General features: G+C 37.3%; 1 protein-coding gene across 1 annotated transcript in view; it reads right to left on the bottom strand.

Moving 5' to 3' along the window:
- Positions 1-1451: 1451 nt before the first annotated feature.
- LOC117294599 overlaps positions 1452-13991 on the bottom strand; it is a 28864-nt gene continuing 16324 nt past the window's right edge. The window contains exons 8-20 of the mRNA XM_033777085.1: positions 13644-13848; positions 12833-13087; positions 12423-12521; positions 10928-11059; positions 8682-9776; positions 7195-7677; positions 6299-6477; positions 5922-6005; positions 5105-5257; positions 4439-4640; positions 3495-3643; positions 2820-2997; positions 1452-2337 (exon numbers count right to left, since the gene is read on the bottom strand). Coding sequence (XP_033632976.1) covers positions 2039-2337; positions 2820-2997; positions 3495-3643; positions 4439-4640; positions 5105-5257; positions 5922-6005; positions 6299-6477; positions 7195-7677; positions 8682-9776; positions 10928-11059; positions 12423-12521; positions 12833-13087; positions 13644-13848 — 3513 coding nt within the window. The 3' untranslated portion in view covers positions 1452-2038. The remainder of the gene's footprint in view (positions 2338-2819; positions 2998-3494; positions 3644-4438; positions 4641-5104; positions 5258-5921; positions 6006-6298; positions 6478-7194; positions 7678-8681; positions 9777-10927; positions 11060-12422; positions 12522-12832; positions 13088-13643; positions 13849-13991) is intronic.

Below are 13991 nucleotides of genomic sequence, written 5' to 3'. Positions count from 1 at the left end.
CATGTAGCTACTTCTGTTTCCATTTTCCACTGACAATGTTTATTATTTACTCCACTCTAAGTTTCTTATCTGTTAATGATTTGAGTATTTTTTTTCTTTAACCGATAATCACCCTATTTTAATTACAAAAGTTATGAGTGTTAGGAGCCAGAATGTTTTTTAAACGAATGTGCAATGTCATCATCTGTAATCTGTTTTTTACCAAATGGTAATGTTGCATTTTTTGTAGTTACCCATGATAAATAAACACAACATATATAACGAAATACATAGTGTAACACATAGGTAGGTTTAATTGTCTAGCATAAAATGATTGGTGGGCACAACAGACTTCCTGTGCCCAATTTCATAGAGCTGCTAAGCACACAAATTTGCTTAGCATGAAATTTCTGCCTCGATAAACAAAAAAGATTACCAACCATATTTCCACTTGATTTTACAGGATGGGCAAGCAACAGCTGAATACCAGCCAAAAAGCAATGTGCAACAAATGGTAATCCTGTTTTTATCAAGGAAGAAATCTCATGCTAAGCAGATTGTTGTGCTTAGCAGCTCTATGAAATTGGGCCCAGTACAATATACTTAAGATGCTTCACTTAATTCTGTACTTCGAAAATGTTTAAAAGACAAACAATTCACATGTTTTTCAATTTATCAAACTTTTTCAGTCACGGTTGTAACTCTTTATAATACATAGAGCTCAAAAGGTCAAATATTTACCCCCAAAACTCAAATAATATCAAATTATGAATATATTGTGTCATTTGTAATTTACTGTCTGTTTTTGAAAATTTTAAAAGAGTTTCTGCGTAAAATATGGATAAAGATCAAGTGGAATACGATTTACATTGAGTGTGTTATACATGTATTCTGAATACAAATAAAATGTATACAAACAATACATTTTCTATGCAAACGACCTTCATCAGTGTTCAGGTTAACATTTTATACATAATTGATTTTTATCCTACCAAACTTGAGTTGCCTAATTTTCTATAAACATAAACTAAAATAGTGATATATTACTCACTCATTAGCATTCTACTGGTGAATATAAAATGTCTTTCACAACATGAAACTTAAGTTTAAAGGCACTGGACACCTTTTTGATATTTGTCAAAAACTAGTCATCTAACTTAGTGTATAACATGTGCATAAAATAACAAACCTGTAAAAACTTGAGCTCAATTGGTCGTCGAAGTTGCGAGATAATAATGAAAGAATAAACACCCTTGTCACACAAAGTTGTGTGCTTTCAGATGCTTGATTTCGGGACCTCAAAAAACCAATTATGAGGTTTCGAAATAAAATACAAATATTTTAGTGAGAAAAACTTCTCGAAAATGACGTTACTTCAGAGGGTGCCGTTTCTCACATTGTTTATACTATCAACAGCTCTCCATTACTTGTTACCAATTAAGTGTTTTTGTTAACGATTTTAAGTAATTACCAATAGTGTCCAGTGCCTTTAAGTTTTTAAGGCCCTGGATGGTAATTGTCAAAGACCAATGTTCTTACTTGGTGTGTTCCAACACTAAAACAGTTAATAACATTTTGTACAAATTTGGGCTCAATTGGTCATCGAATTAGCCACAGAAAAAAGAAAAAAAACACCCTTGTTGCAAAAACTGTTCTTTCAGATACCTGAATAACTTTCTTTCAGTATCAAATATTTTATTGAGAAATTACCTCTCCATTGAAACTAAGTCCTTGAGGCGAGATTTTGTTTTGAAAAAATGGCCCTATATGTAAGGGTTTTATAGTAACAGTTGCACTAATTTACACACCAATTAGATTTTTTGTAGACTACATTTACACCCCAATTTACACCCCAATTAGATTTTTATGTTTAGACTACATGCATTTTCATTGCAAAAATATGACAAATTCTGAAAAAATTGGTATTTGCTCATAATGAAGCACCAATCAATGATACAGCATGATTGCTCTATTTACAGGATTACAATTTTCAAAACCAAGCATCAGTCGTACTTCATTGTGGCATTTTTCAAGGAAAACATAACAATCTCAATACATTTCAAAATGAAGCGAAATCATGGAATTTGATGAGATACTCTGGGTATGCCTGTGCATCATGAAAGATGACATAAATGCCAGGAGCATGTATGTTGTCTACAACACTGTCAAACAGTTCAGCAGGATTATGTGGTTTGGGAGGTGGAGTGATCATTCCTTGGCTGCCTCTGACGAAATCTCCAACGAGAACATTTGTGACGAATACATGCTTTGTGCCATTTGCATTTGGTTTAGCATATTGAGCATGTGCAGAGTAGCTTGCTGCAACACCAAAATAGGTGCCATTTCCATATGCAGTTGCTGAGGAAAAGAGAAAATAAATACCTATTGAGGTGTTTTACCAAAAGGGTAGCAAAAGTCCAAACCAATCAGAAGCGATGGGGGTCAGCGGGTCAGCATTCATTAATGCACATTTCAATTTGCACGTTATCGCAAATACATTGTTAAAAAATTTCGAAACTCACAAACCACATGTTGGGTTTTTACCATAACTTTTATTGGCTTTAACTGTCCCGCTTTTTTTCTGGATGCATTCCCTAAATCCCTTTCCCCTCCCTTTTTCTATAAACGGATATTTATTTGTTTGCACTTGTGTATGCTTCTGAAACAGGTCCGGTTTGGATCGAAGGCTAAGGCCATTAACCATAAAAGCTTTACAGTGATTAAGTTTTACAGGTGACTATTTTAAGTGCGTGCTTAACCCAACATTGAACCAGCTAAAATCTAAGCTGATCCGTATGTATTATGAAACTATTTGTAAATTATACATGAAATGAACTTACCATTCTTCCCACAAAAGCTGCGGTTGAATCCCTGTGTACTGATTTTTTTAGAGGTTTGCTCATCTGTTCCATGGTAGAGAACCATCTCAATCTGATAAGTTCTATTCAGGCGATTCTCTAGTGCAGCTCTACGGGCTTGATACTGCATCATCAAATCTTGACTTTGAATTCTCTCTATCTACAAGTCATACAAAAAAAGTATGGTCGAACTACGTTTCAAATGTACTACGCAAATATTTTCCAATTACTTTCACACGGGTACAGTTAAATCCACCACAACTTTTGACACCAAAACACACAGTGAATATAAATAATAATAATAATAATAATAATAGTGGCTTCTTATACAGCGCTCAGGTCCGTCACGTCACGTAGTGACGCTCATGGGGCATCAACATTATTACCCCTGGTCGCCCTGGTCACAGGGCCTTAAATCATTCCTTAAACCATCTCAACCCTCTGGGGAGTATACAGCCTGTGCCGCCAAGTACGTAGCGCCCTAAGCTAATCAATCACAAGAACCAACTCTGCCCTCACAGGTACCCATTTAACCCTGGGTGGAGAGAAGCTTATGGTGAAGTGTCTTGCTCATATGGCTGTCAAAATAGCACAACAAAAATTATTTCTGGTGATGATGTTAGGTGAATTTGGTCAATATATGAAAGTAATAAATACCTCGACAATATTGTTGAAAGGACTCATAGATGCCCGAAACTTGGTTTCTACCGCTGTGTACTCATCAGATCCTGCAGTCAGCTTTACCATTTTGGTTGACTCCCCTTTCATCATCGGTATCCAGTTACTTGGTGGTTCAAATCTGGCAGCTGCAGATAAAATGCACAATGAATTTAAACTGCAGTTTTAACCGACATGAAACTTAAGTTTGTATGTAACAACTCCTAGTAAATTCAGTAGGTTTAATCTGGGGCTCAATCTCATTGCTCTGCTCGCCATGGAGCGATCAGAACAAAAATCACTTTGTCCACTTACAATCAGTCCAGTGTTAGAGGTCTCAAGGCCGATCTCGAGGCCGAATATGGATGGTTTTGGCCTTGGCCTCGTGCTGTGACACAGTCTTGGCCTCGCAGACCCATGACTCGGACTCGGCCTCGAAGGTCACGGACTCGACTACAACACTGCTTTACAATGTAGCAGTTGCAGGAGCTGCATTTATAAGCTAAGAATGGTTAAGTAAGTGCACACAAGCATTTGTTCTTTATTTCCTGTGAAATGTCCAAAAAGTTAATTGTGGATTTTCCTGCTACCCTTAGCACCAGCTTTTCCAAGATTGTCAGTGCCATAGAATTTGGTCAATGATTGATTGGGATGATGCAAAAATTCTTGCAATCGGCTTGGTATATAAAAAAAAGAAATTTTGAAGTGCTTCCCATTAAACCTTCTTTGACCTTTTTATAGTTCAGAGTATTTTACAAACACTACGCCAGGTTGGCTGGCCTGGGTGTTTAATACATTGTATTTTTTTCATATTTTTTACCCTGAATTACCAAATATTCACAATTGACGTGGCTCAAGTATGAATATCACTATTACCTTGATATTTCAAACGAGTCATTTGTTTACAAAATAATAAACAAAAACAACCAGTTGCAAATTTTTACCACTTTTCAGGTCGACACGATGGACATTAATCACTCTTCGATTATATCTTTCCTGCATCTGTTGGAAGTCGATGACTGCTCTTCCTTCTTCCAGATCAAGTGTTAAATTTAGCTTTTTCTTCTGGTAAGCGTCCTCTAGGAGGGCATTAACCTCTTCATCATAGTCCTCCACACCTGATGTAGTGCTGTACTTCCACTTGACCTGCAGTTAAATCAAAAATTACTTAGTTTAGTTTAATCAAATTTGAAGGAGCCCTTCGTCAACTTGCACTGCCTTGAATTTACATGTATTCTGATTTTGTTCATGTTGTGAATAGCAATGTCACACTCAATGAATTGTCAAAGCACAACAGACATTCTTGTGTAAATTTTTTAACAGTAAGTGTTAGGCACAAAGTATGCATCTGATCTTTCTGACAATTCAAAACTTTATTTGTTGGGCCATCCAACAAGGGAAACCTCTATGTGATTTCAATGAATTTTGTTCTTGTTAAACATTAGAATACATTTTTGCTACTGCAAATGGCCACTGCATGGTAAGACTATGCAACCATTTAATGGAATCCTGCAAGCACTCATTGACACTATCCACAAATCGCTTACATATTTTTGAAGTCAAGATACAACAAAACCCTTTTTTAAATTCATATTAATGTGTGCACTCACTTCTTTTGCGAGTTCCATCTTTAATTGCTTCTCTGTCTCCTCCTTTTGAATTCTTGTGAACTGTGAAATGTCCAGTAAGGCATCCTTGACATTGTATTTACATCCCTCCACATGGATGAACTTGGCCCGACCTTTAGAAGGTTCCACAGTCACCTAGGGTTGATAGTTAGGTAATCAAACAAAAATATGGTGTGAAAAAAATGTAATTTTTTAAATGTTGAGGACGCAATTAATACACAAGCTCTTATGCGACATACAGCGACATATGGTGCGTACACAGGCAACTGTTTCATAAAGTTGCACTAGTGTATGGTTCAGTGGAACAGGCACTTCAAATCATGAATGGATTAAGTTTATAATGGACTCGTGTCTAATGCCTTTTCCTTTGGTGATGTTGTCAAGTATAACTAGGGTTATAAACTGAGTTTTATCGACAACAAATAAATAAGTATTAATAAGTTGCCTTTTACTGTGTTTAGCACCACAGTACACGTGAACAGAACTTTTAATGTACAAGCAACTGGTTGAAAAGGTTACTTTAGAGCAGTACGTTCACACAGTAAGGAAACAATACTTGTATGTAAATACATGTAAAGTTGAACCTACCTCATTGTTAACTTTTAAGTAGTTTTTGTCAATTACCTTACCAAACTAGATTTCACGGCCATTGCTATTACTGTATCGCACCAACTATGCTGATTTTGCTGATCTTTAATGAAGCTCTGTACATTTTCAATTAATTTGTTGTTACTTTCAGGACAGACAAACCACACTTTTATAATTTGAGTTTAAAAAAGGTATAACATTATATACTAACATCACGTTTCCTTCCGATTTGCTTAAGCTGAGCTTTGTGTTCTGTTGTCATTTTGTAAAGCAATCCCATCACATCTGGAAAATCCTATGTCGGATACAAAATCAAATATGACATTGTTACTTTTTAATATAAAATATAATATTATGTACAAAATAAAAAACACATCTGCACTATCAAATTGTACCATTTACTGAAGGCTTACATATGAACCTCATTTAGTTTATGAAGTTGTTAGGTTCTCTTTGATCAAGGATTGTACTTGTTAACAAAAACTGCTTTCGATTGGGATCAGGCAAATTACTACCACTTATTAAGAGTTCACCATTTAGTATTGCAGTATTGGACTTGAGTAACTAACTTTGAGAATCTACACATACTTCAGATAGAAATTCCTCTTCTTGAAATGTATCAAGTGTGTATGAAGCCTTCATCAAGGAGTTCATATCCATGGCACTGAGCTGTAGAATGACCGTTTCTTTAAGCTCTTCTTCTTTCTTGTCATCTTCAACACCTTCAGCACCGTATACAGCAGAATTAACTCTCTTAGTTAGAAATTCTGTTGAGGAAACATCAAATTGTGGTTTTTAGACTGCTACCTGGGCAGAATGTAGAAAATCGGCCGGAACTACTACATCGAGGGGAATTCTCATTCACATTTTGACATGTCATAGTAAAAAATTCTTTGAATTCCGACGGCAAAAGTCAATCTAACTTGGGCAAAGTGGAACAAGAAAGCAGCTTATTTGAATCGCAGTTTTTGCACCGTCCTACAATCTAAACTCTCAGCCATGGGCCCCAACCCTTGTTCAATGTTGGCTCTCATTGTGCGGTCTGCACTCCTGCATGGGTAAACAACATTGAGTGGAGGAGCAGGGGAATGGGGAAGGGAATTGTCATGTGGCTCAAGCCTTTTGGCCAGGACTGTAGGTATAACAAAATGCGAAGACAATCTGTGTTGAGGAAAATTATGTTAATGAATCAAAACGTAAGCTTTGAAATCAAAACTCACTCATCATAAGTTTTTGTTTGTTTGTTGTTTTTTTGATGTGGAGTTTATTACTCCGTTTATTCAACATTCATCAGCAAAAGCATACATCAAATAAACACACTAAAGACATAAAGACATTAGAAGCAGTTCCCTGAACTGCTGAATCATTGGAATTCCAACTGGTTTACAAATAAACTGATTGTTCGTTTTGATTATTTTGTTTCTGTCCAAATTGACTCTACTTACTTATGGTTTAAATAACATTTTGTTATTAATGCTACTCACCTGGTGCAGCCGTTTTCATGTGGTAGTTAGTACTTGCAGCTTTGTCATCACTCTCCTCGTTACAATCGGTGGTAATCACACAATGAAATTCTCTCTCGACAGACTCCAAGAATTTCTTGCCTTTCTCTTCACGGAACAGTCTAGCCATGCACGTCTTGGATACAGGATACTGTTTCTCTTTTACCGCTTGTACAAGTGAAGTGACCAGTTTGCGGACTGCATCTAAACCCTCCTCGTTGCCTTGGATGACAAATCCTCTGTTCCTTCCACTCATCTGTGGCTGGATAGCTACAAGATTTTGTCGATGTTGTTGTCTTACTTTTTCCAACTCATGACCATGGTATGTGGTAATGAGGCGTATTTTGCTCTTATTTGAGGGAATGGTGCTTTTAATGATGACATTTTTCTTGAGAAAATCCAAGATGTTTTTTTTTGTTTCTTCAAAATTTCTCTTAAATCCTGCAAGTTTAATAAACTTGACACCTGCAAATAAACATAACATCAATTCATGACATGTAAATGCTTGCGGCTAGCTAAAACAGGTAGATATTTTTTAAATGTTCCTTAAAATTGCAAATGTGGAAAAATAAAACAGTTGGCCCTATCCTCACTTGATTTCAACACATTTCAAATCAATGAATGTTTAGCTTACATTTTCTGCAATAATACCTTTCGCTGTTTATTAATAACTGGTAGTTGGCATTTCTGAAAAATTTGTAACACTTAGGTCAGGCCAATATTTGTATAATGTACATGTATCTTAACATTGCAGCTGCTTTTTCAATTAGCTGCCATATTAACCAATGACTCAGCTGTACATCAGGGAGTAGGGTAAAAGATTATTTAAAGGGTGGCTGCAGTTTTTTGTTTCTTTCATTTAAATGATTAAACATGACTTTTTAAAACTTAAGCACTTTTTTATATTTTTTATGAAATGCGCAAATATTAAAAAAATGGTTTTCAAGAGATTAGGGGAACCCACCCTGTCCCTAAAATGGAGCCTTCATTTGCATAAACGTGACGTCATGTCGGTAACCCGAGCCGCCGGCCCCCCTGGCTGTGTGCATATAGAGACGAGTGCACTGTGTGGCCTGGTACCTAGGCGCGTGAAGTTAGGGACCAGACTCTTTTTGCCGACGATATGTTTGAATTCCCGACGTGACGTCGATGGTAGGGGCGGTAACAATCCAAAAAAGGAGGGGGCATGACTTATTCGCTAATTACGCAAGTCAGATATGTCGGGAGTAAACAAAACACATTTTATTGATGTTCAATACATATATCAGAAATAAATGACAGCAAAATTAACTTTTTTTTTTAATTCACTGCAGCATCCCTTTAAAAGTGTTTTTTTTTACTATTGCGATGAATAAAACTGAAACAGCTCTCAATAATTTCTTCCGAATTAGTAATCAAGAGAGATTAAAAGATGTTTAATTGTTGTTATTAGTATTAAAAGCTTTTTTGAATGGAGAACTGACAAATACCTGGTTCATGGCTGATGCCTGCCATGACGAACTTTTGCTTGTTGATCAAATCCAAAAGTCTCTTCCCATCGTGGCCTTGTAAGACAGCTAAAGCAGACTGTCCTTTGATTGCAATGGTATCTTCATCTATTTCATATTCGATGTATGCTTTAGCCTCCTTGACATCTCTGGTAGTAGCACCGTGTATTGTGATCTTACCATCATCTGATCCACTGCATACTGCATGAATATTCTGTGACCCTAGAATTTCATGAATTTTGTCCCGAACAAGCTGAACAAATCGTACCTTGGTACTCCCGGCTTTGAACTCTGTCTTTTCTAATTTTTCCACCATCCTCCTTATCTTTAGCTCCACGTCTTTGATGGTTTTTCTTTTTCCATCTAGAGTGATGCCAGTTTTACCATATGAGCTGAAAACTGTAATCTTCAGAGCTGGAAAACGCTTTTCGATCTCCTGTTTAATCCCACACAAGGTAAAGAGCTGCAGCTTCTCCGAATCCCAGTTGATTTCTTCTTTTGTTTGCTCAGCATCATAGTCAGCCTCCTTCTGTAACTTCTTGATGATGTCATTGATTGTTGCTTCAGTGACATCAACATCTCGTTGTTCTCCGACCAGTATCACTTCATGAAGTCGAGTATCTGTGAACATCAAGCAAGCTGTAGTCATCTTCTTGAGTGCATCAGCAGCACCCTTCCACAGTGTTTGCGGAAATGGAACTCTGGCTGTTTTGAGTCGTCTCATGAAGTCGGTCAGAACATCAACAGCTTCCTTTTTCCAGTTCAACCATGATATTTGGTGCTGGGAGTCATCTTCTACTGGTTCTAGCTTAGCTTGAGACTTCTGAGAACCATCCGGCCACAGCAGATTGGCTTTCACCTTGGCCAAGTCTTTCAGCAACTTCTTCTTGGTGTTCTCACCTTTCCCATAGAGGTATTCCATAATAGATTCCTGTACTTCAATCGACACTGGTTTAGGGTACTGTGGAGTTGGGGCATCAAGTGGGCTCAGGCTTCCCAGGAAGTCATGATATGATTCAACCCGCAGTTCTTTACGACCGAGCTTATGATGACTCTTTCTTACAACATCCTCAACCACTGCAGGAATGAAAACAAAGGATTCATAAATACCCCAGACAGTTTCTCTACTCCTATTGGTGGAGAGCGCGTCACGTGGGGGTGTTTAAACCTTTGATAATGACCAGCTGGAGCTGTTTATAACAAGCTGGCTTCCCCGTGTTGGGCGCGCAACATTATCACGACGAACGCAATTCATAGCTATAGTAACAGTGCGTAATCTTAGCGCGTGCACGTAATCTAAGCGCACACATACACACAACCCACGCGCATTGAACAGATTCTTCACAAAGTTTGGGGAAAAAATATTTCCAACCTCGAATTTTCAATTGTTAAAGGGTCTATAATCGTATTTTTTAACAAAAGGGCATTAATGAATGGGAATAAAAGAGTAGTGACTCGTTCCTAAATGTCCGTTTAAAACCTTGCAGGGTCCTTGCCTTTATCACACGGACGCCAACCCTGCTGGCTTTAAACGACTGTTGAAGAACTCGTCGCTATCCTTTTATTCCCTTAATTAAATATGATTATGGTTAATTTAAGAGCAAAACTTATGGTCCACTAAGTTGAATAACACAAACTTAGAAATAAATTGACAAGCTGACAGCAGTGTTTCCACGAGGAAAATGTCATTTATGAGCTTTTTCTTTGACTTCATACTTTGGATGTAAATGGAGTCCTTGCCCTTTCAGACATGCAAATTTCTGAAGAAAAAAAAACAAAAAACGAGGAATTGTCCGATCCACTTAATTTCTTTTTACAGTGTTTTCCAATTTTCTATGGCAGTTTGGAAAAGTTAAAGAGAAAATCAGCTGAACAGTTGCATGCCTGTCCATTCGGGTGAGCACCGTCTTCAGTTTGCAGAGACTGCGTCAGTTTAGTTTTGATCACCCATTACAAATGTATCACCCTCGCTCAGCACAGAGCAGATTCAAAGTGATTTCTTGTGGAGAATTAGTTTTCCAGTGTTGGTTTTTGGAGAGGCTAAATTATTTTTAGCATCAGTGTCAGTCAAGCTCAAGAGCCCCCCCAAAAGACTTAGGCCTAAATGTTTGAGACTCCATACAAGATTCAGTGACCCTTGAATCAGAGAATAATTATGATCGATCAAATTAAAAGCAGAAGAATTTAGAAGTAATATGACAACTCAATTTAGTTTGTGATATACATACCCTTCCAGTCTTCAAAGTAGACGATTGCCTGTCCATCCATGGGTCCTGGTTGTACCTCTCTCACTCCACCGCCTCCACTCCTCTTCTTGCTATCAAAATACAACTCAACAATGTCCAAATCTAGTCGAGCTCCTTAAATGGTGCAGATAAAAAAAATCAAATCTAGGATTACAAATTTTAGATCAAAATTTAGTATGTTTCAAAAGATTTGAGTAATCTATTGGCATTAATAGTGGTTTTGTCTATTAAGACAATCGAATATCACTCATTAACATTAAAGACATTAATTAAAACAAGAAATGTGAAATTTGTTCCAAGCAGATATTGATGTTTAGCAACAGCCCTGATGTGGTCTCATGGATGCTGTGGTCTTGGTCCCCTTGAAATGTTTTCAAATTAAATTAAAATGTTGTACAACTTTGTAAAATGAAAATGGCCCTGCTCTTTTAAAGATGAACTTCCAGGCCTTGAGTTATACCAAGAATTATTGCAGAGGAGTATTGAGTTAAAAATATGTTTCAGAAAAAGTGTACATTTAGAAAAAGTATCCTAAATGGATTTTTTATAAGTTGACAACAATCTGGCACTAAGTATTAGCTTTTAAATTTCTACCAAATGAATCCTCAGATGTTCCGCATGAGTGAACACTACCTAATTACCTTTGTCAGATTTTAATCGGCTTGCACACAAAGGTGAAAGGGTTAAAACAGAAAAAAACACCAGAGTCAGTAAAGTGAGGTATGTGCTTTGTTGCTCACAAACTTGCTTCGAAACTGGATCAACCTTCAGTCCTCCATAAGTCTACCAAGTTGGGACGCATTTTAAATGGAAATCGTTTGTACTTGCACGATTCAGTCTTCAACATAGCCTTCAACTCTTTGCACACATACTTCTGCCCTCCTCCGCATGTCATAAACAGCGCGACTAAATTGTGGCATCCTACAATTTTCTGAAAACTGTTGGAAAGCGAACGTTTGGCTACTCTTGGTGGAATCCTTGAAGCACTGAAGAGACACTGTTAGTATGCTGAAAAGTATCTCTTTTGTGGTGTGTACTGAGGTAGACCATGTTGTACTCAATTGCGTGCATAAATACAGGAACGTACAGAGATGACCATCAGTTTTATACCAAGCACATAGCCGCACCATCTCTATTTACATGTTTGATTCTGTTTTAAACCTTTCACCTTTGTACGCAACACAATTAAAATCCATTAAATGAAGTAGTGTTTACTCATGCGGAACAATTGAAGATTGATTTGGTAGAAATTAAAAAGCTACGACCTTGATCCATTAATACTTAGTGCCAGATTTTTGTCAACTTATAACAAATCCGTTTCGATTACGTTTTTCTAAATGTATACTTTTTTTAGCACCCGATAGTGTAAGCTAATTAAGACTCTGGTTGTGAGCACAGTTTGCTAAGGAAAACTACAAAACAATTTGGCCATGGTTAAGATAATTAAAAAAAAATATATCACAATTAGCTATCAAACCTTGCACTAAGATTGCGTCAGAATAGGGCACTTTCTCTGCCTTCAATGGAGTATCTTTGAGTTTTCTTCGAGAAACTTTTCGGATAGCATCCTCCAGGTCTATGTAATACAAGAAGGGGTTTAACACGACTTAAACATTGAACGAACTCATTAAATGAACAAAACATGGCTAATTTACACAAAAATAGTGAGCACATAGAGATAAAATTTGGCCATAAGCACTATAAGAACTGTGTATCATCCTTATTGCATTTTTTCAACTAGAGAAATAAGATGAAGGGTGTACCTACTAATGTAACAGATGTAGAAGGTAAAGTGATTCAAAAATCCCCAGCGTAGGTAAATTTTAAGTTTTTAAAAAGTTTTTACACTTGCAATTTGAAAGTTTGGTTGGAAAAGAACCATTTCACCTGGGATATCACGTGAGAATGTACATATAGCTGTTCCAGGCTTCTCTCCATATTGGATGGTTGGTTCCTCATCCATGGATGCTCTATTTTCAATAAAGAGCTTCACATTCTCAGAGGAACATCCATCTGGTATCCCTTCTAGAAACAGACATCGGGCATTGATCTGAAGTGGGCGACGTTTCTTCTTGGTGACAAGCTTGACGTTTAGTGCATCGCCTGATAGTGTGTGCTTTTTCCCAGCCACTATAGAAGTAACTGGAAAATTGATACCCCAAAAAATTGAAAATATTTTAAAATAATAATAATAATATTATTATTAATATCGAAGACTTATAAAGCGCACGTATCTACCAAACAAGGTACTCAAGGCACAGAGTAGCCTATGTACAAACTTTCAGGGATAGGTTATTGCAGTGATGAATTCTGAGACCCAATTATTTAGCACCTTATATAAGGGTTTACAAGGTGTTACAGAGCAGACAGCACCCAAAGCCAGGAACACCGAGGCGAACCACTTCTCTTTTCAAGAAGTGCACTGGGTTCCTTTACATGCGTTACATAACACATGGGACCAACAGCTTAACATCCCATCCGAAGGACGAAGCAATGCGGTCTTGCTTAAGGACACAAGTGTCATGGCTGGGGATTCGATCCACACTCTGCTGATCAGAAACACCAGAGTTTGAATTTGGTGCTCTTAACAGCTCGGCCATGACTCTTCCAAGAATTTAATATAGCTTTAATGGATTACCTTTTGGTTTTCACTTATCTGCGAGTTGAACGCTTTTATTGTTTACAAGCTTACACTAACCTGATTGGTCCTTGAAGGTAATGCTGATTACACCAGTCTTAGATTCCCTCTCAAACGCTTCTATTTCACCTCCTCCAGATTTGCTTGGATTCTCAAAATAGAGCTTCAGGACCCCGATATCTGTTGAATGGTTCAGACCAGTCACTACAATCAGTTGCTCATCTGCGTCTGGCTCATCTTCTTCTGGTTTATCTGGTAAGTGTTCCTGTCCAAAAATAGGTGGCATAGGTTTTTATAATTTATACATCAAAATCTCAGTCGTGTAGATGCGGTGTTATGTGTAGGTTTGTTTGCTATCTGTTGTCCACCTGTTGCCCCATTCTGCATATTCATAGTGCCAGAACTCAG

Source organism: Asterias rubens, chromosome 9 (genome assembly GCF_902459465.1).
Source record: "Asterias rubens chromosome 9, eAstRub1.3, whole genome shotgun sequence".
Taxonomy (NCBI): domain Eukaryota; kingdom Metazoa; phylum Echinodermata; class Asteroidea; order Forcipulatida; family Asteriidae; genus Asterias; species Asterias rubens.
This window is presented reverse-complemented; position numbering and strand designations above follow the sequence as displayed.